The 27,180-nt window shown below is 40.5% G+C and overlaps 2 protein-coding genes across 2 annotated transcripts; one reads left to right on the plus strand and one right to left on the minus strand.

Annotated features, from left to right (window-relative positions):
- Positions 1-784: 784 nt before the first annotated feature.
- cd40lg (CD40 ligand) lies at positions 785-2,335 on the plus strand (the record flags this gene model as incomplete). Its single annotated transcript, XM_079228625.1, has 3 exons — positions 785-982; positions 1,605-1,647; positions 1,956-2,335. 3 exons carry the CDS (start codon positions 785-787, stop codon positions 2,333-2,335), a joined length of 621 nt encoding a protein of 206 aa, XP_079084751.1.
- Positions 2,336-4,648: 2,313 nt separating this feature from the next.
- Positions 4,649-25,541, minus strand: arhgef6 (Rac/Cdc42 guanine nucleotide exchange factor (GEF) 6; the record flags this gene model as incomplete). The annotated part of the gene is made up of 22 exons (XM_079228263.1): positions 4,649-7,102; positions 7,300-7,354; positions 7,606-7,705; positions 7,880-7,966; positions 8,164-8,260; positions 9,738-9,758; positions 10,824-10,952; positions 11,125-11,240; positions 12,151-12,232; positions 12,415-12,501; positions 13,550-13,696; positions 15,056-15,115; positions 15,442-15,580; positions 17,282-17,404; positions 18,103-18,198; positions 18,499-18,593; positions 19,088-19,140; positions 19,732-19,936; positions 20,135-20,256; positions 22,382-22,466; positions 24,225-24,308; positions 25,377-25,541. 22 exons carry the CDS (start codon positions 25,539-25,541, stop codon positions 6,980-6,982), a joined length of 2,271 nt encoding a protein of 756 aa, XP_079084389.1. The 3' UTR covers positions 4,649-6,979.
- Between the last annotated feature and the right edge of the window lie 1,639 nt (positions 25,542-27,180).

Raw genomic sequence — 27,180 nt, forward strand, 5'->3', positions numbered from 1 at the left:
ACACCACATTAAAAACATTTCACCTATTTAAAAGGCGCACCACTTGAATTACTTGTGAAGTAAATAATTACAATAATCAAACCAACATTGAAAACATTTGTGCACACGGCCATACAGCCACCTTTTCTTTTGTGGTCACTGAGCGGTTACGTTGATGTTTCATTAGCATTTTCTTGTATCTTATTTCCTACCTTTAGTATTTCTTTGTAAATCATATCTACGTATGTGCTGCAACTGCAGTCTCAGAAAAATACCCACAGCATCAAAAAACGTGTGAAGTATGTAATCACTCAATACATAGACATTTGGGTATGCTTTGTGTAATGTTGCCTACTTTAAAAACAAATTAAATACAAAACTTCTTTGGTATTTGATTTTCATCTGACAAAAATAAATATTGCCACATTGAATCCGAATCAGAAACTGTTTATTGTTCCACATACAAGGAATTTGGCTTGTGATTTGGTCTGTAACAGTAAAACACATTTGAAATAGTATGACATCATTTAAAAATATGAATATGTACAATGAAAGACGGTGAACAAACGACATAGACATACTGATGCCTCGTGGCATTCTGTGTCATTTAGGGTCACATGTATATAAGAGGTCAGGCCACACGCACACATTTGTACATGTGAACCCCGCAGAGGTCACAGTTCTGCATCTCAGAGCTTCCAGGAAGTAGCAAGAGGAAAACTCAGTTGCCTGAGAGCGCAGTGGCTCAGACGTGCATGGGTTGTCAAGAACCACAGGCCTCTCTAGGTTTCACCGCTCCTTCACCATGATCAACACCTACCAGTCGAGCATGGCACCGCCGGTGCCTCCGCGCCTCAGCGGGTCCCACCCGGTCCTCATCCCGGGTCCACTTCCACCACAGGGCCACAGCAAGTCTCTCGTCCGGTTTTTGGTTGGTGTAGTGTTGCTGCATTTATTCCTGTCCATCGGAGGATTCTTCTATCTGTACCATTACAACAGAATGGTAAAAACTTTTTTGTAGATATATAGTTGATGGCACTGCTGCATGTATTATTATGGTAATTATACGGTTATCTTCCAAGCCATTACAAGTTGGAATGTTTGCTTTGCCTAATCTATAACAAAGTTTAATATATGCATGTATATATGTATATACATATACGTATGTATATAGATATAGATATATAAACACACATGTTTATAGCTACAGCACCTTGACTTAAAGTAAAAAAAATAAGTATTGTTTTTTTGTATTAACAACTATTGTTTAACTTTAATTTTAAGCTAAAAACACTTAAACAACTCTTAAACATATCTTTCATTTCTTTGTGCAAAATTAATTCAGTTCATTCTCAAACATGAAGTGCCTTCGTACCACACCGCACTTGGGTTTGTAAAGTAGAACTATAGCATTCAGGCCAGTTAAGTGTTTGAATCACAGGAAATGCTTTTGAACAAACAAGTGAGAAGTGAAATTCACAGCTCAAGGTGTTGTTGAGAATTTTGTGAACAAAGATAGATAGTATGATATTAAACTATGAATATTATAATAAGTATCATAACAAAATGTACATTCAGCATATTGTTCTGCTGTTCCTGACATTCTACCATTTTCATTTTTTCAGCTTTCATTCCAGCTTCCCTCAGGAAAGCAGGAAGAAGGACAAGGTATGCGCATTTCATGATTTCTTCCTGAAAGTAATTTTACACATTAAGTTACATGCACAAAAAAAAAGCAATCTCATTGTCTCTGACCAGATGTTTGTTCTCCTCTCCAGCGGCTTATCTCTCATCAGAAAAGCAGGAAACCTCCTACCGAGCCTTGGCACGCATGGTAGTAGAGCAGCGATCACACACATCAGACCAGATATCTGCATGTAAGAAATTATGATTTTTTTTTTTTTTTAACGCAATAAAAAGTAATCAAAACGATCATCTTAATAATGTTACTTAAACCTCTGCCTCTGTCTCTACAGCGGGTTATCTCCAGTGGGACATCAACCACTCAGTTCGTAGGAACATCGGCTACTACCACAAGAGTTGGTTGACGATCCTGCAGCCTGGTGATTACTACGTCTACTCCAGGGTGACCTTCTCCAAGGGCGACTCTGAGCGCCCTCTGATCAGCAGGGTGAAGCTGAGGAAGAATGATAAAGGAGAGGAGACGGTTGTGATGCAGGCCTACTGCAACCTGTATAGCGGCAGCGGGTCTGCGTTGATCCCCCGCCAGTGCACGGCCACGCAGGGAGAGGTGATCACACTGGAGAAAGGAAACCAGCTCAGTGTTTGGGTACAAGACGTTCTACTGGTGGACTACGAGTACGGAGCCACAGCCTTTGGGATGTACAAACTGTAGCACATGCATGGACATAATCTGAACAGTGGGAACTCATTAAGTGGATGTACTTGGATTTAAATCTGCTGAGAACGCTGTTAAATACACTGGATCAACAGTCAACTCATGGATTCTGATATTTTTTTTTGTGGAGGCAAAGACCACATTCCTAAAACATAATTTATTAAATCAGATATACTTGTGGGATTTTGTGCTATTTTTGTGGCAGTTGTGAATGGTTGGTCTGTATTTATTAATGTAAATGAGATTGTATGGCTGTGAAATGAAACTTTGATATTTAGTCTAAAAGATTTCTCCCTTTTCTTTGTCTTGCATTCAAGAGTTAGTTAGATGTAAAGTAAATAAGACACATACATTGAACATGAACATCTAGTCTCAGGCACCACAGATTTGATGTTATAAGCATGACTCAGTATGAGGTAATGCGTAGTATTTTAAAGCAGATATTTTCTGTAAACTAAAAATGTTTAGTGCTGAAAAAACATTAGCATTGTTTGATGAATCAGAAATACACGAGGTGATCACGTGCCTTGTACAAGTTAAAATACCCAGAATCATCACCAGTATTACCACAAAAAAGACAAATAATATTCTTGACATACCCAAACTGATGCAGCATGGGCGACTCAGAAGTTACTTTTACCACATAAAGCGCAAAACCGTATGCGTTTTAAATTTCTAGGAATCGAGAAACATACAGACGCATTTTCTCTCAGCCACAAGAAACAAGACCACTCAAGATGTAGGTTAGCAACTAGACTCGATACCGGAGGTCATTTTGTGGTCTGTAAAGAAACGTATGCATCAAACTGAATGTTGTTTTCAGTGGTACAAGAAAGATGGGAAGCAAATTCACATCTTAACCTTTTATAATCCAATCCCTCCTCTGACTGAGCGATTATTATGTCAAACTGTAAATAATAGCTTGTTTTATAAAAAAAAGCCCAAAACTGCTGTATTTGGATGTATTGAACACCATACGCAATATACAAGTGAAATATATGGTTTGGTACATGAAAAAATTAAAATGTCACAGATGTGTGCAAATGTGCCCCAATGCAAATTTTGGAGACCTCGCCTGAATTTCTCTGTACTAAACCCTCTTTAATTTGGTTCTGCTTCACTTTTTCAAAGTTAACCATTGCAGAGAGAATGTTCACATATTGTGCTATGATTTGGGAGAGGTTTAGACCTTAAAGCTGCATCATTTCAAAGAAATAATCATCCTGAAAGTGCTTGTTTTCTAAGCGGACCTGAAACCTTTTCATTTTTGCTGTGTGTTAGCTTCATTCACTCTTAACCAGTAGCATATAGACTTATATTTACACTTCTGAACAAAATCTCACATGTGTACCTTTTATTACAACACCAAAATTATTAAAATAGTCCTAGTGGTTGCAGAGATACACTCTTTTTAGTTACTTGGGTATGCAATTTTCGAGGAAAGGGCCTAAAAATAGGTGTGTTTTTAAAAAGGTCAACTCCTTGATTACAAATCATATCCACAATATTTTACTGCTGATAATTCTTCCAAGCAACCTGCAGACCTTCCACTTTTTTGATGTATGTTTGCTTCTTTCCAGGCAGCCATTGGTTCTCATTCATTTCCATGTGGTATATGAATCACTTGTTACACTCTTGAAACTGGTTGTGAAATCCATCAAAGTAACCCCAGAAGTTTCATTTCTGTTCATTGTCATGTGGCGATACAGTTTAAATGCAGATTGATCTCATATGCAGGCACTACCTCACAACTCAAGCGTCTGCAGGATGGTTTGAAATATACAGTGGTAATCAATAAGTCAAGTATTGAGGATCATAGTAAAAAAGTATGAACTGTAACGCTTCAGTTCAAATGCACATGTACGAGTTTGACCATGATTTAGTTTTCTTTATTTAATCAATGGACACAGCAAAGCCTCCCCGTCTGCTGACTAATATAAGGGTTTGAAAGTATTCAGTAAGTTTAAAGTTACCACCTCAGACTGTCAGACATAACAAAACTGTCGTGGAGCTGAGCAGAATGGAAAGTGTGAATCTTTATGGAGATGTGCTCAGATGCAGAGGCGGCACACTTTGACAGGATGTCATCTATTCTAGTCACGGCTTCCATCCTGTGAAGTGTGCTACCGAAGGGTGCTACCGAAATCTGAACAACACACAAATTCCTGAACCGCATGCTGCGTGGAAAAGGCCGTCTGGGTGGATTTTCCAGTGGGAACGTGCAGCTCATACCGTGTGGTGATGTGCGTTTGAAACCTTTGGAGATTTCCATTTCTCACTCAGTAAAATGAATGTCAAAACATATTATATTAAACTTTTAATAAAAGAATGACCATACCAAACACAAAGTACAGAGTGTCTAGAAAAGAAGAAGAAAAGCATTACAATACTTGCAACAACAATAATTGCATAGAACAACCTGCCAAAAACAATACACACAGTGGTCTGGAGATAAACAAGATGAAACCGGAACTCAATCCCACCAGTAAGTGCTCGCTGAGGATATTTGGAGTTGAAAACTAAAGTATGTGGTACATAATGAAAACAATTTGGAATACACTAACAGCTATTGCGTTAATCTTAACAGGGAACATGTGATGAGACAGACACGCATTTGTACTGGAAGCAGAGCTTCTGTAATGCTGAAGAGAACTGAGCATCCCATTAGGAATAACAATTAAAAGAACATACTTTTTTTCCAAGCTGATGTGCCCTTGAGCAAGACACCATCTCTGCTGCAGAAGTACCAGTGCTGCCTTGTGAGGTGCACGCAAAAACAGCACTTCCCAACAGTGATTGCGCATTACTATGAAAATTGCATGATGAAAATTGGGACCTGTACAGTGATCTTTAAACAATCATCAATACCAAGAGACGTGATTAAATAAAAGCAAATGGAAAATGATGACAAGCCGAACAGTGTGGTGCCTTAACCACACAGTCCGGCCTCTTTTTTGGTTAATAAATTGGGATAATTCTTTTCTTATTATTGCAATTTCTCCAAATCTGGCCTTCCATGCTGAGACTAACCCAGAGGTCAGTCATTAAAGCAGTCACGTATTGCATTTCAATAACACCCACAGCTGCTCTGCAAGAGTAGCGAACAGTGTTAACAGTGCACACACTCGACCTCAAGAGGAAACGTACCGCAGTGGGTCTCTGTAAAGAGGCTGCATCTTAAATAGCACGCAAAGCCATGTATGTTTTTCAGACCCGATATATACCCATTAAGCTTGAGCCATTCTTATTGAAATATTACAACAAACCACCTGTGACACTTTCAATATAAATCATGCATTTAGTCCCAGTCCGGTCTTAAACTCTTTTAAGTTTATCGACCCCTTCGGGAGGCACTTGAACATTTGAGCTTGACTCTAAACCCACAAATAAATCTCTTTGTTCATTTCCTGTCTCCATCTGCTCTGCAGGACCCTTCTAGGAGGCCACAAAGGCTGCAAACAAAAACCTCTGAAATCTCAAGTCAGACTCATTATTAAAGTATTTTTTTTTCTCTTTTGAGATGAAAAAAAATAATATTTTCCCTCGGCCAAGACGAGAATCTTTCTGCCTTAACTACATCAATAAGGCTAACACCACAATTAAATGCTTGGGTGAACAATAAATAATGAATATTCTTTTACAATTCAAAATAAAGCAAGGCTATGTAATTAATATGTTAAAATCATAGTTGAATATATTTTAGTAAGAAGAGTAGGGGTGACGTCTTTGTTGTTATTTGCATTGTCTTGTGTATAAATGATACACCGTTAAGCCGTTTCTATTTTATTATGCAGCTGCATCCCTGATAGCTTTGGACTATGTATATATCTGAATATCTTGATTATCACATTTCTGATGCAGATTTCATATTGTAGAAACGCTTTTACATTCATGCAGTTTTTTAACAAACAGTCACGGCTGCAGTCAACAACTGAATGGAGCACGATGAGCGAAACGGTTTGAATTGCTTAAACTAAACGCAGTGGGATCTTGGGAAGTGAATGTCGAGAATGGTACAAAAAAATGCAAATCGCACACACTTATGAAAGCTCAATGAACCCATTTCCCCAGTGGGTGTCCTTGTGACAAATATAAACATGACAATAACGACAACATTCATGATGAAAAGAAAATCAGTCCCCTTGGTAATGGAAGTGCATGCAAGAGAACACCTATCGGACTCGATGGCTTCGTACTCCTTTTCCATTTCCAACTGAAGCGAGAGAAGCAGCGGAGATCTTTTGTTTTTTTCCTTGTCCCAAACTGTCCCATTTGTTGGAGGAGTGTTCACAGTGCCAGTCGCCTCGAGGCAGAATGTTCGTAACATCCCACTTTACCAGTCTTGGTTTAGCTGAGCTGCTTTGTGGAGAAGCATATTCCTGGTCTCATCTAGTGAGGCTGGATCAGGAAGACAGATTACAAGTCATCCAAAAATGTCAAATCAAGCTCCAACACTTGAAACGTAGACTTTCCAGGCATCATCGGAGTTTCACTCTGTTGTGTGTGTGATTGAAATATAGAGACGCTACATAGACAGACAAACAAACAAACAAACACCTGACCACCCACCCGCACGCGCACGCACACGCACACACACACACACACACACACACACACACGAGGATGATTATGTGGATGTGTTCAGTGGCCGCAGTCGTCCCAAGCACAATCATTCTTCTGCTTGGCCAGTTTCCGAACCACTCGCTCCAGCTCTTTGCGAGACTTCTGCTCCTCTTCCAGAAACTGCTTCATCCACTTATTCTCCTGTAAAACATACAGACAGTGACAGTATTGGACAGGTTGTCATCATAAGCCAAGTCTAGGACGAGATGAGATATACTAAATCTGTATCTCAATTGATCATATAATGTGCTTTTTTTATATACCAGTTTTTAGTTTTGGAAAACAATGTTTTGGCCTGAACACATTCAGTACATTGGTCAGACTAAATTCCCACTTACCTTTTTCAGGTCATGAACCTCATCCTTCAGAGCATACACAGCATCAACCAGGCTCCTGAAAGAAATACAAAAACAAGTAAGTATTGCTCGACAATATCTATTGTTTTCCCTTTAAAACATCTGCTCATGTATTAAGCAGGTAAAAACACAATCTGGATATCAAGGTTCTACTGCCTCTCAACCCAAGGTCATACTCTGTGAAGATTAATGCCTCCACAGCCTGAACTAGATCAATATCACATTTCTGAATCCAATTACAGTGAAAATAACTACAAAGCATTTTGCCAAAAGTAATAATATGCTTACTTTTCCTCAATAACTGTCTGCCCGTTGCTCTTCATCTCCTCCACAATGATCTTCTCTTCCTCTGGCAGAAGCACCTGAGGGACGCACTCTTTCCGCACCGCTGCACACACACACACACACACACACACACACACACACACACACACACACACACACACACACACACACACACACACACATTAATGAGGAGGCTTGATTCATGGCTTAATCAGCTGTTGAAGATGTGCAATGTAGGAAGGCATTAAGGAAAAAATGTTCTCACATAAACGCACACCCGTGGCGGTCTGATGCAGGCTGGCGCCCGTGCAGTACGCCTCAATTACCCTCAGTATCTGAGCGTCCTCCTCCAGCGCCGCCGTGCCTGTCAAAACCAGACGGTCAATATCATAAACATTCATTTAAGCGGTTTAACCAGCCGATGGTGTCATAAACATTTCTGCTACGCAGATCAAAATAAATCCACACACTGCATTAGTGCAATGAACATGCAATAACCTTACATGTGGACACGCCCTTTATTAAGCTATGTCTCATTTTATAGAAAGATAAAACTCATACTTTTCCTCGTTTGAACTTCGTCATCGGAGTGCTTCCGCTCTTTCTTCCTATTGCCCGGCAGGAACTTCTTTATGGGCCGCGGGCTCTTGCTGGAGTCCTGGAAGAGTCCAACATCAAATTCAGTACCTCTCTCTCTCTCTCTCTAAAACACACACACTGCATTACACACCTGTGACGCTGAGGCTCCAAAGCAAACAGAATGCAAGCTAACGGGGACGCGCATCCCGTATAAACACACAACATCAAAAGGACAAAATTCCATCAGCAAACAAGGCAGCAAGCATGTGGTGGTGATGACTGTGACCAACCTAGGACTCACCTGTGCTATCCTGAAAACTAAATTCAAACACATTTTTTCACGATGCAGAATATTTTACCCACCACTCACTAGTGTCAGGGAAGGAGAAAAATAATGCTTAAAATATTCAAGTTTTACCCGTGGGATACAGTGTTAATTAACGCTATGGGAAAGGAAGCCGAAATTCTATCACATGAATTCCTACGAGCTTTCCAATCACGAGGATGCTGTTTTATGAATGAGACATTTTCTTTCTTTTTTGCTGCAAGGTTGAGTAAAAGGGCTGAAAAAGTGCAATGTCTGTTTCCTCTCCTGCACACAAGACAATTTGAGGTGTGATGAATAATCAACTCACTGAAAATAACGGTTTAGTCACTGTGATCATGCCAACGCAGATGGGTGGAGGTAACTTATGGCACATAAACGTCACATTCTCATGATACTTCACATGAAGTAACTTGCTCCATGCCCTTTGCTGGAAATGGGAGGCTTAGTCAAACCCAAAACAGGAAAACAGATAGTAAGCAATTGTCTGTTTTTGTGATTTATGGAGAATCCACCTGCACAAACTCTACCACACACTCTGAAAAGTCCCTCATAAGTATCAGAAAAGGAATAATTGACAGCATCATTAGAATATAAAATGGGGAGTGGGAGTTTCTGCCACAATTGCACCTACTTTTAAAAGGTAATGGAGAAAGTGAAAAGTCTGAATAGATCAACACTTTTCCTACAAGTGCTTGAGTTCTGTTGTCAAGTGATGTGCAATTCAGTGGCACACTGCAATTTGTGTCAAGCTTGAGCTCTATCCACCTGCTTGGAGTACATCAATAGTGCAATATACACAGCGCACACATGTTCTGGGACACTTTAGTGACTTTAAAGCCGCAGGATTGATATCGATGGCAGAAGAACAAGGCGCTTAAAGACATACGACCGCCATATGGAGCGGTTTTGTCCAATGTGTTAGAGTAGAAATTAGTAGGCTACTACTGCTGCATGAGAGGTTGCTTTTTAACTTGACTACCTAAAAGAGAATGAGAAAAAAACAAAAAAAAGAGCAGACACGCAGGACCACAAAAAACAGGAAACCAACAGATGACAATGAGAGAGGAGTGAAGCAAACGGAGCGATGGCATGCCAGCTCAACACTGGGGCAAACACACACACACACACACACACACACACACACACACACACACACACACCAAGGCAAACCCCATCCCAAACTCATCCCACCCCTACCCACACACAGATAGATGTGATCTAACCTTACCTTCATGATATAAGACATCCTCTACAGAAGGCAGGATGGAGAAAGAGAGAAAAAGGGGAAATGTGCATGAAAAAATACGCCGAGAAAAGGGTGTGATAGAGAGTTAATGGTGAACAGTTTTATACCCCAACTCTGCCATTCACCTATTCTTTGTCTATGCAGAATAGGTAAATTGATTTAAGTAAAAAAAAAATAGATATATATGGAGAATTTAGCAGAAAGAGGGTTATGCATTCAGAGGACTTTACATGCATGTTTAGCAGGGCAGAGAAAAAGAGCCAAATAGCTACAAGCTATGACTAGAATCAGCTAGTGTAGTATATCTGTATATTTAGTGTTAAAGGTACAGAGATTAAATAATTCTTAGATTAGAGTAAAAAAAAAAAAAAGTGCCACATCGCATGTTTACTTTATTCAACACGGTTTACTGCATTCTATAGAGACTGTCCATGCAAACTGAAAGATTGAAAAGAGCTGACTTTGTGAAAGTTTCTCCCTCCCACGTGGTCGACAAAGCCAAGTAGCTTTTAACCACCGGCACCCTCGATGCCAGTCAGACTATGCTACTGGAATTAACTTCCCCAGAACATAATCATGCGTCAGACACTCAAAGTTGTGTTAGATCAATTATATTTAGTGCATTATTAATAACTTGCTACGGCTTTTCAGTCATGTACTTTATTTAGGTGGCCCACACATTGTGCAAAGTACTATTCTACATATATGTGAAGGGTTTTCCTGTAGTCAGCATGGCACAGCACAAATATTTTTAGAGTCTGGGAACACATGTAGTTTAAGTTAGGTTAACATGTCAAATGTCACGAAGGAGTAGTTGATAAAAATGTTCAGCAAAAGTAAAAAAGATACAACCTCACTTGTGTTTTTTGCATGTTGGGTGGAAAGTATTGTGTAAAACATATAGTGGAGGTCTGAATAAGATAGAGAGAGAAAGGGGACACAGAGAGGGACTTGAAGTGGAGGAGGACTTCTTGCGGTTTCTGACTAACAATGTACTGCATCACTGCTTCTAAAAAGATGCATACTAAGCGTGTGTGGGCTTGTTTGTGCAACTCTACAACCGCCTACCTCTTTGTATCCCAGTGCGGCAGAGGGCTTGAGGGGAGGCGCCGGGCGCAGGCAGCTGAGAGACCAGGGCTTGCTGGTCTTTAGGTGAGTGGGGGTGCCGACCATGCTCAGTGGCTTTCCTTCTACAGTCTACATGAGGGGGTCAAAGGAAAGAAGACAAGCAAGTGTGTGGGAATTATGCCTGAAATGAAAGATTAGTCTAATGTTTTTCACACCTCAGCATGTTGCAAGGTTCACTTTTGGTATTGCTTTGACGGTTCACACACACTCTCTGTGTGTGTGTGTGTGTGTGTGTGTGTACCTTTAAGATGGTTCCTGTAGGGCTTCCTCCTTTGGTAAAGGGCTGAAGGTGCTCTAGCCATTCTTGTAAATCCTGGGCAGTACTGCAGAACACTGTAATACGATCGATCATGCTTCCTGCAGCACATGAACACACAAGCGCGCACACACACAGACACACACACTTATTTCAGTACAAGTCACATATAGCTGCCAAAAGTCAACATGCCACGACCACAACTAGAACAGCCAAATGTTGAGGTCGAAAAAAAAATGTCCCCAAAGATTTTGCAGCACAGAGGAATAAACGCAAAATGGACAACCTGTACACAAAGATTCCGCAAACAAAGCGATAACAGTGTAAGGCAAGAACTATTTGGTGACTATTATGGAGGATATTTCCATTTCTTACGACCTTCACACACACAGGGACAAAAATGTGAACTACTCACTTGCCAATGTTATGGCTTTAATTGTGAAAGGTAAGAACAGAAGGAGTGGATCTGGCATGCACTGCCTCCGTCACGGTGAAAAGTTTGCAGTCTTGGTTCCGACTACGCCTTTTGAGTTTACATAAATATTTTAAAAAGGCGCAGCTCAACCCGGTTTGCACAACGTGATTGTCTAATGCCTTTATTCACGCTGCGAAAGCTCAGGAAAGGAAATTATGTTGCTTTTCCGTTGCGTAATATTCGTGTTCTGTGTAAAAGTATTCATGATAAATACGAAAAAATGTGCAAATTCATTGAATAAAAAAAGCCTTTACTGTGGCAGTAAAGGGCTGATCTAAATCAAATGCTTTCTCTATATATTATTTTCTTTGAAAAAGTCTGAGTTTCTGAGCCACCAGTAATACATATTTGACAGGGAGAAGGAATGCCTCCACAGCTAGTTTACATTTAAAATCTTAAGGATTGTCACTTAGTTCCCTGGGATCGGACACTGTAAGAACTTTGTATTTTGAAGACAAGGTCCCACGACTGTTTCTTGAGCGAATGCTTATTGGGCAAAATGAGACATAATTTTCTCCAGAGCTTCAGATGCAAACCTGCAATGTCCAAGGCATAGTGTCCAATGTCTGCATCCTCGGCATGTCTTGTTACTGTGGTGCCTGTCAGTGGCAGTCTTCCCTGAATGGGACAAGCAAAAGTAGAGGAAATAAGATAGCACCATATTGCAGGTAGGACATGTTTTCCATATCTTGTTATAGCCTGGAATTAATGAGCCAACAAATATTCAAACTCATACAAATGGGATGAAAGTACTCATGAAGGACTGATGTAGGAGACATAGTGTATACTGTGTTGCTCACCTGATAAATAAAGCCACTCATTCGGGGACTGGCAGAGAGCATGACTAACACGTTAGGGAAAAGCATTAGATAGCGCTCCTCTTTTTCCTGCAAGAAAGACACAAAAATTACTCGGTTGCAATGTGACTTCTAAGTTTATTCAATCAGTGAAAGGAAGATGGCTGCAGTTGAACCTGTTTATTTGTATTGCGTGTCAGAAACCCATTTGGTCCTAGTTAAGGTCACACCTTCTGATGCGAAACCATCATCATAGCTGACACTAGCATATTTTAGCTTGAGGTAGCAAATAGGAACTGGTTTGGCAAGGCTGTCGATTGTTATATAGATGGAAAAGTAGATGGGCTGCCAAGAAGGCATGCTGCCGAGTGTGGTGGTTGGAAAGCGGTTAGCAGTGATATGATAAAAACATAAAAGAGGGTGAATCCAAATGTCTATCTTGGGCTCTTTTTTTTTCTCCAACCACCGACATAAAATCGACCCCTGCACAGAAACCACACAAGAGGAGATGGTTTTTCAGTATGTGTATGGCCTACATAGGTTTCTGCTTTGACACATGAGGGGAATGTTAAATTACCAGAGAAGGAGGTTGTCATTTTGTACACACGGTTCATTGGGAACCCTAAAACATAATTAGGCTAAGTCACATAAGGTAGGTTATTCCCATTTGTTTTAAATAATGACACTTCTGGGCATCAGGGCGGTTAACTCGTAATTGTGAGACTTGGCATTAGTCAAACAAATCTAGAGCACTTCACCTCAAGGTGCCATTACTACTCCCTCTGTCTGCTTACATGCAACGCCCCATGCATTCTCAATCTAACACAATATAATTTATGTCGAGATAAAAAACAAAGCATCCAGGCTGTGAAAATATTAGCCAATAAGAATTGGCCACATCTCAATTTGGACATAAGATTTATTGCACATTTCTATTTAGGGTCATTGCAGCTGTCTGGATTGTTGGCTAAATTTAAAAAAAAAAAAAATCTTACAGTCTTTTCTGTACATGCAAAAACATTGCTTAGCAATGCAATATATCCTGTGACACCTTTCCTTGCTTTCTTCTATCCTCATTGACTGGATGGAACTCAGGTGATTCTAATCTACAGCTTTCTTCCTTTATTTTGACTCTCACCTCACTGGACCCATTTTTGATGTGGGCCTGGGACATGTAGGACACGTGACCCAGGCTCTTCATGCTATCTCCCTCCCAGCCACGCACTGGTTCTGACAAGATCTGGAGCTCCAGGTTCTTGCGCTTCCGCAGCTCCTGACACTGCGTCTAAACACAAACACACACAAACACCATTTAGTCAATAAAGATTTCATTTGAACAATAGTGTGTGTGTGTATATATATATATATATATATATATATATATATATATATATATATATATATATATATATATATATATATATATAGTATACATACATACATACATACAGGGCCACTTTGGATAGATCTTAATTCTAGATTACTGGATTTGACAAGTTCCAGTCCAATTTACACAATGTCAAATATGTGACACACTCTGGTTTCTTGTCTTTTTAAAATACGGAATAATGAATGAGCAGCAGGGATTTTTTTTCCCCCACTATGGATATGGCTTTAGAAAATGTAAATGTTTACTGCGAACATTTCTTTTATACCTCTTTGTCATAAGTATATGAAGTAACCTGTAAAATAAAGTAGCATATTTTCAGGTGCTGGGTAGGGGCTCTCCCTCCTCAAACAGGAAAAATGACATGTCATTTTCCACTGCACATTGTGCAAAAATGAAGCTCTGAACACGGAGAGCTGCAGAGGTGTAACTAGCATTTCATAAGCCCCTGCCTACCCAACCACTTCAAAACACAAAGAAAAAGGAGACATGCAAATTGCAACAGTCAGTTTTAGGTGAAGTTTTTTTTCTCCCGCTTTCCTGTGCAGCTCTGCTTGAGAGACATAGACATGTGAGTCACCTCATCTATTCTTACTAGGAACATAAGAGTTATACGGAGGAAACTGTGTCTCAGAGTGATGTTCACTCAGGTGCAGTGCGGTTACATTGTTTCTAATCCAACTCTTCTCTGGTGGCCTTTCAGTTCACACCCACTGCAGGAACAACACGCTCATCAACACGCAGCATGCACATTTTTATTTTTCACACTCTCCCCAGCGCCGTGTTTATTTATCAAATGCCAACTTACGTTACACAGTGATTTGTGTGTTACCCGTCTGACAACAAAGGTGACATCATAAAAACTATACAAATAGTCACAATTAACCCAAACATGAGATTTTATTTATGTGATACGGTCAGTTAATTAACATTAGAGACTAAACATATATTGGAAAAGCAAATTTACTTAAAGCTGGCTTCGGCAGTAGGTATGTCAGCGGTTAACCACAGAGGACATTTCTGACCGTTTGCATGCCTATCTATGGGTGGCCATCTTAAGGGCCGTGCATTGACACAAAACAGTGTAACGTTATCTTCTTGGGAAGATAAATCGATAAATCAATAAATGGACAAGATAAGGAGATTACAACCCAATCCAGCGTGTTTGACTCTTTGTTCTGTTCTGTATGTGCCGAATTCATGGTCAAGATGAACAAAGATAATATAGTTATCTATATTGGACGTATGCAGACTCACCACGAGGCTCCTAAACACTGCTGTTGCCTTTACAATGTCAGCATAGTCTGGGTGGGCTTCCTGTGGAGGAAATCAAACAACACATCAACAAACACGGCAGCCTAACTCTAAATGTTAAAGCACATGCTATGCATGCTGTAATATACGCAGGAGGTCAGATGTTAAAAGAGATAAAGACACAAAAGGGTTTTCCATTGACATACATTAGTGGCCATTTAGTTGTTGGGCAAAAATCAAATCTACAAAATGTAAATACAAATATACAGTACAGATATAAATACAACATTCTGATAGTATTTTCAACCTCTCTATTAAATAAATATATTTTGAATTACATATCATTTCAGTATGTATTTACAGATCATAAGTATTTCTATTTCCTGTACCTCCACATGTCTCTCCAGCTCCTGCAACAGCGTGGGATATTTGTCGAGCCTCATGAAGGGCTTACTGAGACTAGTGGTCAGGGTCAGGATCCCTGGAGAAGTGGCTCCTTGGCTCTCCATGAACTTGTCGAGTTCCTCACTGTTAAACACAAAGTCAGTTCAGTTTTTTTTAGATTCTTTTATTGGGATAAACTACAGCGTACGGAGCGCAACCCGCGACTGTACAGGTCCAGGCTCAAGGACGGTTGCAGATGCAGATTTATGATGACGAGAACTTCATGGTACCACAAAACATGGCAATACATTGAATATTTATTTAAATATAAAAGAACTGGGATTATTATATTTAGCAAACAAATGATTTTATCATCTAGTTATGTATTAACATAGTACTATCTGTGTAGGTTAAGTAGAAAATACATATATAAAGTTTGGTTCCATAGAATGAGCATTATATGGGCATCGATAGCAAATATAAATGTACATACACACACTAAACAAATAAATATAATTTGTACCCTAACACTGAAAAACAATCCTTCTATACCGATTTGCTGCATTATGAAAAGCTCTCTGAATTCAGATTCCGATAAAATATCTAACCACTTTCTAAAGGTTTCCATTTATTTGTCGTTGCCGTCAGAACCACTAACACGATGACAAACACACGGACCACAGATAACTGTAATGGTGTTAATGACTTAAAGCGATAGCACAAATTAGGTCATCTTTTTTTTTTTTTTCTACTTTTCCTCACGCAATACTCTCACTTCACTGCAAACTGCAAAATTTGAAAGAAACACCATTCACGGGTTTCCATGATCCAAAACTTCAGTCATACGGTATCCTGTAGCAACCCTGACTGGTAACATTGAGTAAATGTGAATGTCACAAAAAAGGCTCCTGCAACTGAAATGCAAAAGTGCTTACAGTGAACAAGCGCCTCGCTTGCCTTTCAACATAACCACAGTGACAATGTATCCTGTCAACAGTCTGCTTCCTGTGTGTAATTCAACTTCATCTGCGGCTCGCGACGTAGAACCTGACAAGCCACTTCGACATTACTCAATATAAACACTTTGTTTTGCTATTCGACAGCGACTCTGATCTCTGCGACACACATTCAAAAACAGCCGGTGCCACTCAATGAGAATGACGCTCTTTAATAGTAACTGGGTTGAAGGAAACCTTCAGCACTCGGGGGACTCTGTGTCACTGCTCAGTTTGAGTAAAGCTCCCCCCCCCCCATGTCACTCAAGGATGGGAAGCCTGACACCTTGTGGTTGGTACTTAAACTAAACTATCAACGCGTCAACTCTTCTCAAATATATGAAACAAATTCCTGAAAAATAGAGTGAGTAAGCAGTTTGATGGCATTTAGGTTTGTTATGCTCATAGTTTATTACCTTTTTTGTATTGCTGGCTGAATGTCTGAGAGTTTATATAGTGATTATTCCTTCGCAGATCTTTTCATTGAATACATGTTTTGGTCAAGAAGAGGTCAATCAAACAAGACTCCAAATTTGTCAAGCAGAATATTATTTTTCTCTTATTTCCACCCCAAGAAAATAGTCTCATGACCTCTTCAATCTTGTGAATCCTGCTGGTTTATATCATAGTGTGAAGGATGTTGTTTATGTTTACTGCTCCATAGTTGTAACCTCCATTAGTTGAGTGAGTCCCCCACCATGAGGCTCATTTAAGTCAATCAAATGCCTGAAAATTAGGCCAAATTACTTCACACAGTTGGTATAATAGCAGGTCTTTCACATTTGCACAAATGTCAAAATGTCTTCTCAGACTGTTCTTTGTTTTGGTGAATGGCTGTGGTAGGACTGACCTGTGGTCAGTGAGGATGCAAACAGCTGAAGGATGGCTGCAACAGTAAGCCAGGTACAGATTCTTGATCTGACACATCAGGTTTAAATAGCAGCCCGCCACTCGCTGCTGGCCCTCTGGGACTCTGCGAAGACAGAAGAAAATGGTTGGCGAAAGAAGAGCGATGTGGAGAGAGTAGAAACGTTTGCAGGGATGATTGAATAGTCATCCATCTTGACTGTCAAAATATGTTTTACTGACTACAAGACCGTTATGACAAAATACAGGTACATTAAGATTTCTTAAACTAAATTTGGTAGCGATTCCCAGGCCTTGAGCGGAAATTATATATTTTTACAGTATTTCAAGAACTGTAGATACTTTACAGAAACAGTTTGTTTCCAGAAGCCTTGGATGTTAGCGTTTCTCAACTGGTGCATGAATACGTCAACGTTTGCAAACATAGTAAATATATTGGGCTACATGTTACCTGAGATGGATTACCTATTTGTTTACTTTCTTTTTTTTCAAATCTTTGCAAGGTATCTGAGCCATTAAAAATAAATAGGAGGAAATGTCTGGGAGGAAGAAAGTGATTGCAAAAATGTGATTAGGTGCGGCATGCTTTGCGGAACATGTATATGTACAGTGTAACAAATAACCCACTAAGAAACATAAATGAATACTGGAATGGTCTTCTAAAGGTATTTGATTATGTACAATACAAGCACAGCAGAGAATACACTGTGGTCCAAACATTACTCTCCACCAAGACGAGTTTATTGAAAATAAACTGACCCAACTGCAAAACATTTCCATGGAGGTCTGTCCAGCATGACTTACTTGGTACAGTCCTCCAAAGCCACACACAGACCCTGCTGGAAGGTGAGTATCTCCTCCAGGTTTCCGCAGAGGGAGGCGCTGTCCGCACTGCTCAGCCTGAACACGCACACGCACACACACACACACACACACACACACACACACACACACACACACACACACTCTTCGCGTTAGCGGAGACAATAGCAACTGGCATGATGGAAGAAAGTTAAACTTGAAAGTACAGCAAGCTTTATCATCCATTACGATTTCAGCAAATTCAAGAATATTGACTTATTTATGAAACGTTAATTTCATTTCTAGAATACGCATCTAGAATCACACATTGCCCTCAGGATTAGATGATGCATTTTGCCCATTAATGGTTCGGTCACATCTCCTTTTTGTTTCCCTTACTTGTCGCTGGCTTGTAGGGCTCGTAGATAACAGCTGAGCACCGTTTGTAATTCTTTGACAAACTCCCGCTCATGTTCCAAGATGTCCTGCACCACCTGCAAAGGCAGCACAGTCAGCAGAACAGTTAAAGAATGCACAATATTTTCTCAAAGTTAAATGTTCCAGGTAAAACAAGTTCATAATCTGGATTATTTTTTCTTCTTCATGTTAGTCCACAATACTTCAGTCCTCTTGTTATCATTAGTTCACTTAAAATGTGAAATGGGTCAAAGTTAAAAACTAGATAAATAAAGTAAAATAAACAAAATGAAGAAAACTAATATACATAGCAGACACACTGATCCCATGGTCACTAAATCAGTATGAGCTAGCAGTTAAATTACAAGAATGACAAATATATATATATATATATATATATATATATATATATATATATATATATATATATATATATATATATATATATATAAAAAACATTTATGAATTCCTGATACACATATTATTAATATCCACATAAAAGCAATTTATTTTGTGTGTAAGCGAAGTGACCGGATGCTATTTTCACTTATTCTACATAGATTCTACTCACCACGCTGTAGTAGTTCTTAGTGAGCTGAGTGCCTTTAGGAGACAATGGCTTCTCTGTGGAGGACACAAGTAAAAAGGATTAGAGAGCTCCTCAGAGCTAATTCATTATAATCATCAAAAAGATGAAAAAAATAAACCGTTGTACTGAATATTCCGACAGAAATTACAAAATTTATTTAAGAAAACTAAAATGACTGCCTTGCGGTTGTTTTCCGCTGTTAAACATTTACATAATTATCTATCAAAAATTTCAGCACTTCATTTTACCCTATGAAACATTTGCGTAAATTGTCATAATTGCTACCAAAATCTTATCAGTTCATCCTTGATTTCAGGTCGACGGGTGGACAACCCGAAAAACATAATGCCTCTCTTACCAGGAACCTAAAATAAATTGCGATGTATTTTGCGACACGACCATATTTTTTTTATTTTAACATACCCATGCATCATCAAACTATACTATAGCACCAGTATTACACTTCCAAATCAAGATGTTGAATGCAAATGACCAATTACCATGCAAGTTTATATAAATTCACATCTTGTATATTCCACAAAATCTTTACACAATAAACTCCTTTTGAAACGTACAGCAGCATCATACTCAGGAATCCATGATTCTGAATGTGAGGCCAAACTCACCGCAGGGTTTGATCTCCCGGACGTAGTTGCTGGGGAACCAGCCGGTCTTGCCGTTGAGCGAACCCTCCCACCATCCGCCATCCTCCTGCCGCATCACGTGGATCAAGTCGCCTTTGTTGAACGACAGCTCGTCCTCGTTGTTGTGCTTGAAGTTGAAGCGAGCCTTCACCATCACCTGCCCGCCTCCACCGTTCTCAGACATCTCCTGTTAGAGAGACGGTCAAACGCGAATTACAGTTAAGTTTGTGGAAAATGTTTAGTGCTTCTCTTGATACAGTTATTCTGCATTATGCAAGAGAGTGGCATGTGTAGTCATTAGGGGTAAACAACAACAACTAATTCAGGGTAAAAGAATGGAGCCTGGGAAGTGAGTAGAGAACAGAAATTACAGAAGGTAACGTACCACCGATTTGGATTGTCTACGCAGGGAGCCTTTGGATTTGGCAGAGGAGAGTGTGTGTGAAGATGTCGACTGACGTGGAGAGTGAGAGCCGGACTGCGAACATGACCGCTCAGGAGCAACTTCTATGGACACACACAGAGGAAATATTTTACTTTGGTACCATTGATGTCTAAACTTGTGACTCCCTGGCCTTGTTCTCGTCAGGTGGACAACACATGCCACCATCATCATCATCATCATCATAGTTGAGGCCAGCGCACAAGTGACACATGGCAACCTCTTACAAGCTAACAAGCAGAAACACAATCACAGCAGACAGACTTCCTATCACATGCCAACTGGATGCAAGCCAAGTCCACTGTCTGATGCTTGTGCAAATCACAGAGGAAAGAAAGGAAATAAATAACAGTTCCCCATTAGCCTTAATAACCTCTTATTCAGATCCAATAAGGAGTTCAAATCGACGCAATTAAACGGACAAATGCTATTGCGCACTTTCACTCACAGTACTATGGTAACACTTTGTGTAATCTTGTTTCATCAGCAGATCATGTGCAATGTATGGGGAAAGGGCTGGAGGTTTCCTACTGCTGTCCATATGCTGAGACGTGAGGGAGGGCCAACTGATGTGATGGACGTGAAATTGAGGGCGGAAGGGACAGTCTACATGTGCTGCATGTTGGGCTCCTGGTGGATCCCACATGCCGCTCTCCACACACACACACACACACACGCACACGCACACGCACACGCCCTTCTGTCGGCTACACTCTGTGGTTGCCGCAGCTATTTTTGTATGCAGGCTTTGTTCAAAAGTATTTAACCTAAACAAACATTCATTCTGAGAAATCTCAGGAGCAAAGCCAGACGAGGATAACGAATGACAACACAGAGGCCTCTTGTGTTTGATCACACCATCTAACTTGTGACTAATCCACTTCAAATCAAATTCACTTTTGAAGATAGAAGAACAGCTGTTGGGCATAGCCAGCCGACAAAGGATTTGCATATCAAGCAGAGCCAGAGTACTGAGAGAGGCTTCTGGTCCACATCTGAGATTGTGGCACGCGTTCTCCTCCCCTTCATTTAAGTGCACTCAAGAGATTGATCATGCATTAACAAAGTCATAGTTAGTGTAACATATGCCCAAAGAACGATAGCATCATAGTGTTGAAACAATTAGCCAATTAATTGATGGGTCGGAATCCACACGGCAATGAATCACTTCAGTAATTTAGCGAGCAAATAAAAAAGTGAGGATTTGGTGCCTTTGTCTCTTGTCCATCATTGTAAATTGAATATCTGGGTTTTGTACCGTTAGTCAAATTAAACTGGAAGCCAACACATTTTCAAAACATTCTGACATGTACAGAGTAATTAATTAAACAGAGATGAAAATAATTATGAGCCACAGCACCAGAATCATACTACAATGTTAACATACGGTAATGTCACAAACTTCCAAACCACCAAACACATAGCCTGGACCATTACGATTAATCATGAGACATGCAGGGGTGGTCAATTGATCCAGAAACGCTGACTAAATCATTCTAAAGGCCGCGGGTTTTCTGGACACTGTGAGCTGGAAACGAGAGGGAGACTGTGTCACCTCTTCAGTGCCCCAAACAAGGACTCTCTAGCAAAGCAACTAGGCTGTGGGGTGCTGCACTGCAACCCATTTTATGCTGCGTCCTTATTGAAGAAATGCTCTTGAGAAGTGCGTCTGTGCGAGATACTGCATAATGCACTTTGCTTCATTCTGAGCTCAATCCAAATGTCAGAAAAAACATAAAACGAACAAAAGAGAGTATTATTATGGGCGTCTCAATGGATGCACATGAGTAAATATGGCACGCAGCATGACACAAACACACACTGCTATGCCAGCTGCCCATAGATCTCACACACACACACACATAGCAGAAGTCTGTGAAACCATCATCGCACATACATGTGGAAACAAGGAATCACCTGCTATGTTCCTACATGTGCTGTTTTTCTCTCTCCAAGCTTGTTTAGTGGAATGTTTGCATCAAAGTGACAGGGGAGGGAGCGTAATATACAGACTACCAATGAAGTCATGATTTATTTTCGCACATCAGGATACCGTAACGTGAAACCAAATGCTACGACTCACTTCTTTATTTGATGCTTCACTTTCAGAGAGGACAAGTTTTCGTTATCAAAAATTCGGCAATACAAGGGACTGGAGGCGCACAGGGAAAGACACTGCAAAACGCTTACCTTGTGTGGCAAAGTTGACTGCCAGCAGAGTGGTCAGCACCTTGCCAAAGTTATCGCCAGTGTATAGCCACTCTGGTTCAAACCCCTGCATGGAAAAGAAACAGAGGAGATGGAATCAGACCAAAAACCCCAAACATTTACAAGCCGTTCATACAAGCCGGAATCCATCAGATGCGGAAGAAGATGAAGTAACAATTATTATTCTTCTACTGATAGCTCAGATCTGAGCCGTAAGGCTTGTTAAGTGGACACAGAGACAGAAAAATGGAAACACACAGGGATTTATATAACCCTAAAACAAGACAGAGATTTAAAAAAAAGTGGGATGTTGAGCATGACCTGTATTTTGCGACTTAGAGGTTTGCTATAAAACAGACAATACCAGACTTATTTGCAAATTGCTTTTCATGCACACACACACAGCTATCTTCTTTCCTCGAGCAGATAATGTTTCACATTTTAAATTAAACATCTTAAATATAGAGTTTGAGTAGTACAGCCTTGGTTATGTGACGTAAAATCTCATCTAGAGTTAAAGCAAGTGTGACCATCACATCTCTATGAAATCAGCCTTTACAGTCTACATGACTACCTATATTTACACAGCTTACATTTCATCATGTAAAAAAAAAAAAAACTAGAAAATAACGTCAAGCAAAATGATTTTGTACCACTGGTTTCAAAAGTACAAAAATACTAGAAAAATACATTTGCATTAAAAAACAAAATGGAGCATGTAGGTCATCACATTGATCAGTAATAACTGTTGCTAGTATTGACATCTTGACCATGGTTAGCGGCAGTAGTTTCAATGAGTCAGAGTATGAATACGTTACGCTGAATGACTGCAGCAGTGTGTAAAATCAGAAAAAAATAATAATAATCTCGCGCAGTTTGTAACGCAGTAGAAAATCTGTGGCCTTCAGCAGTAATTGGTGCTTCCTCTTTCTGCATCTCAGGGCAGAAGTGAAAGCAGTGTGACTGCTTTCTTTGTGCAGTCACAGGACAAGCAGCCACCATTTGCTATAGCGAAAAACAAGAGAGAAAAGCTTCTTTCGCCACGATCACATCACTGACCAAAGGATGGGTAGGGCCTGCTGGAGCACCACAGACATCCTCTGACTTAGAACATTGGACAGAGGCAAAAACGTTTGCCCATGAGCTACTGGCTGGCTACAGAAGGTCTAATTATGGGCAAAGGCCGGGCTGCTGGATAAAAGCAAAGAGGACCTCCCAGACATAACAAGCCAGCTGGGCAGGACTACTGAACTACTTGACTTACAGTGAGCCAAGCTGGCTGACTCAATTAGCTGTTTAAAGAAACCAACTGATGTGACTCAAGACCAGAAAGGACTATTTATAAAGCTGAGAGGAGAAATTACTGTCCAGTGTGGCAGAAACCAGCTGGCACCGAGACGGGGAAAACTCCCAACATCTGTGAATGATTTGAACATCTTTTTAAGGAACACAGACCGTGTGCATAGGGGATTGTTTTAACCTGCAGCATATAAGCCAATTTAAATGTCAATGCAGTATAACAGAGAAAATGAATATTAAAAAAGGAAGTAAAATGTTTGAAAGTAAGTTGTGGCCCTTTGAAAACCACCAGTCAGAGCAGTCCCCATCCTGTCTGGTGAGTGGGAGTGACTGACAGCATGGACGGGCGAGGAAAACAGATGCCAGCAGGGTAAGCAGATCACAACACGAGCAAGAAGAGCGTGTTAAAGTCTGCACTGCAAACTGCAGCTCAGAGGGTTAGTTAAGTAAAGAGATAATGCAAGAGAGAGGCAGAAAGCAGGCCATGTCCAAAGCATCGACACCTAAGAGATGCATAACTACTTACCTCCACTTTCAAGGACGAGCATCCTCTTAAAAACTCCCTGGTATTGGTGATGCAGTCGGCTTCAGTTCTCGGATCCTGGCAATACTAAGCACACACACACACACACACACACACACAAAATAAACATATAAACACAACCCACGGCAGACATACATCTGACACGAACTCGTGTCTAACGCCTACGCTGCTGTCATTTCAGTCACACAGAGAAAGTAACATTGCTGTAGTACATGACATCCGGATGTGGTACCCGACAGTTAACTAAATACCTGGATTCTCTCTTCGTCTCCCTTCTTGCATACATAACCATGAACAACACAGGACTCGTCAAAGTTACCGCGATCAAGCAAAACATCCGCTCACTTTTCAAACTTTCAAAATAAAGTTTTTTGAACGGTCGAGTTACGACGTTGAAAAAGGGGGACATTTTGAAGGAGGAATTTGGCTTTTTGCTGATTTTAAGTACAGTCCAGACTGTGTGACAAGCAAACAAAAAGAGCAACAAAATAAGCAGGGTAGTTAATCATAAAAGAGAGAAGTTACTACTTCCGGTTTTATTCTAGTTCAGCTGTCTTGACGGCGCTTTTTTTCTCTCTCAAAGGGGGGAGGTCGCATCGGTAGGAGCCGTTCAGGAGGAAGTGACGAACCGTCTTTGCAACTGTTATTTTGTCATTATCAACTTTGTCCTCTCAACAAGCTATGCGCGTCGTTAAGGTGGGGTAACACGTCAAAAACAAATAAAGTTGTCTAAACCCCCGCGCGAGCCCTCCGACGTGGTCCGTGTCCGATGTTTCACACACACACTCTTCCGACCGAGTCGGTCCTGTTTTGATGGGTGTTCACACCGAGGCACTCGTGTCAAGAATGCGGAACATTTTTTCACAGGAAATCACATCTTAAAATCTCCCCCAAGTGAAAACTCAACAAATGCAGCTTTTTTTGTATCTCGATGCAGGAGGCTCCGCAGCAAACGGCTATTGCAACTTAAGGGCTCGAGAGCCGCGAGCTACACGCATTAAAAGGCCTGCTGCAGGGAGAAGTTCTTGTCGGATATCGTTTTCATCAAACCCCTCCCTTCCGTCCTTCCTTTCCCCGGGAGCCGTCGATCATTTGGCATTTGTTGACTTAAATGGACTTAAATAAACAGCTCACCTTGGGAGTGAAGCCAGGTATGAGCCGCTCCGCGAGCTTGCACAAGACGACCCCATCCTTCAACGATGTTTTCAAAAACTCCTCGGGATCCGCTATATTCTTCTTAGGCGAGCTGAGCACTCCGAGGGATATTAACCACGTTACCGTCTGCTCCTCTGGATTCATAGCTCCACAAAACGAGCATTGCCTAGGCAAGCATTGCTTAAAAAAAACTTTAAAAAAACAAAAACTGGCGGCCTGTTCCGTGTCAATATGAAACTCACATCCGCACTTTTGCTAGAAGTAAAAAAAAAAAAAAAAAGGCGGTGGGGGAAGGACGACGCTGCTTCCACGCAAAACTGATGATCACCCCTACTGGCAAATAGGCACCTCAACAATAGACAGGAGTCGTTTTCCTCTGCAGAGGAGCTCGTGTTGGCAGAGGGCACTTTCTCTAATATGCTACAAGTTGCAATGCAGCAATGATCAGGAAACACCACTAGGGAGCTGATTTATGACGTGCATCAGCAGATCTTCTGTAGGAATCACTGGATGCGTGTCAGGTAAACAGTCTCACTCATTACACTTGAGGTTAAAACTCATTGCATCTTCAGTATGGATTAAAAGTGATCACGATGCAAATTGGGTCATGCTGAAGTTCTCACACAATAACCCGTGTGTCTATTATTAATTTATCCGTTTTATTGTGATAGTTGCGAGAGGAAACACGATGCTTCATTAGATCTAAATATTCATTCAAGTCAAAGCTGATTACAATTCAAGAAAAGAAAAAGGATTGGGCCACGCAGGCACTACAAACACATCAGCCCAAATCAAAAAATGAACTATAGAAACCAATTGGAGGAAGAATTGTGCTCATTGCATTTGTATGATAAGACAAAAAGTCAACCAACAGTTCTTTATAGGCTTTATTGAAAACACCATAAACACTTTAATCTGAGCAAATCCTCGGCTTGTGTTCTTCTCACTCGACACGCATTTCCACTTGAAGACAAGATTCCACCAGCACGCTCAACAGAAACGTGTGCCAGCGTCTGAAAGACAGTACACATTACAGACAACCGATTACAAATCAACAATTGTATTATACAGGGACATAAATAAATAAACCTTTTCTTTGAGACAGAATTTTATTTGGCCAAGAACTTATTGAACTATAGACTTACCCGTACTGGTGCACTGAGGTTTAATTGGTCCAACCTCTTGAGGACAGAATTCAGGTAAATTGCAAGGGCAGTTGCCTTGGCGGAGTATTCATCCTGCAATGAGAACATACAATTAACACGTTGCCCATCTCTTTATCATGTATTCACAAAAAGTCTGCAAATTGTTTTTGGGTCCGTGGTCCGACTGAGAATTTGCTTCTGCGATTGTTTCCAGTTTGGCGGTTAGGACGATGGTGTTCTTCCAGAGGTCTCCGTTGTTTCGATTGGCATGCTCGTGGAAAAGTTTTTGATACTGAGAAAATGGCTCCTAGTTAATAAAATGGCTTTTAATTTTCAGCAAGACAAAATTCTTATAAATACTTTGGACATCTTTACTAATGATTTGAAAATGCACTGTCGCCAATCATGTGACCGAGTTTGACAGTTGGTTAAAAAGGGTCATTTGTGAGGGCACAGTTGGCAAAATGGCGGTTAAACTTTCATTGCTGAAAAGGGACGAAACTTCTCGGGATGTTGCTGCACTTTTGACAATGTTAGCTGGTGAACACCGACTACAGTGAAAAAGGCATTCAGTTGAACTCCTTTTTTTTGTCTTCTGAGGCAAAAGTTGTCTTGAGTACCACCCTTTGTGGGGAGAT

Source organism: Taurulus bubalis (assembly GCF_910589615.1).
Source record: "Taurulus bubalis genome assembly, chromosome: 13".
In the NCBI taxonomy this organism is placed as follows: domain Eukaryota; kingdom Metazoa; phylum Chordata; class Actinopteri; order Perciformes; family Cottidae; genus Taurulus; species Taurulus bubalis.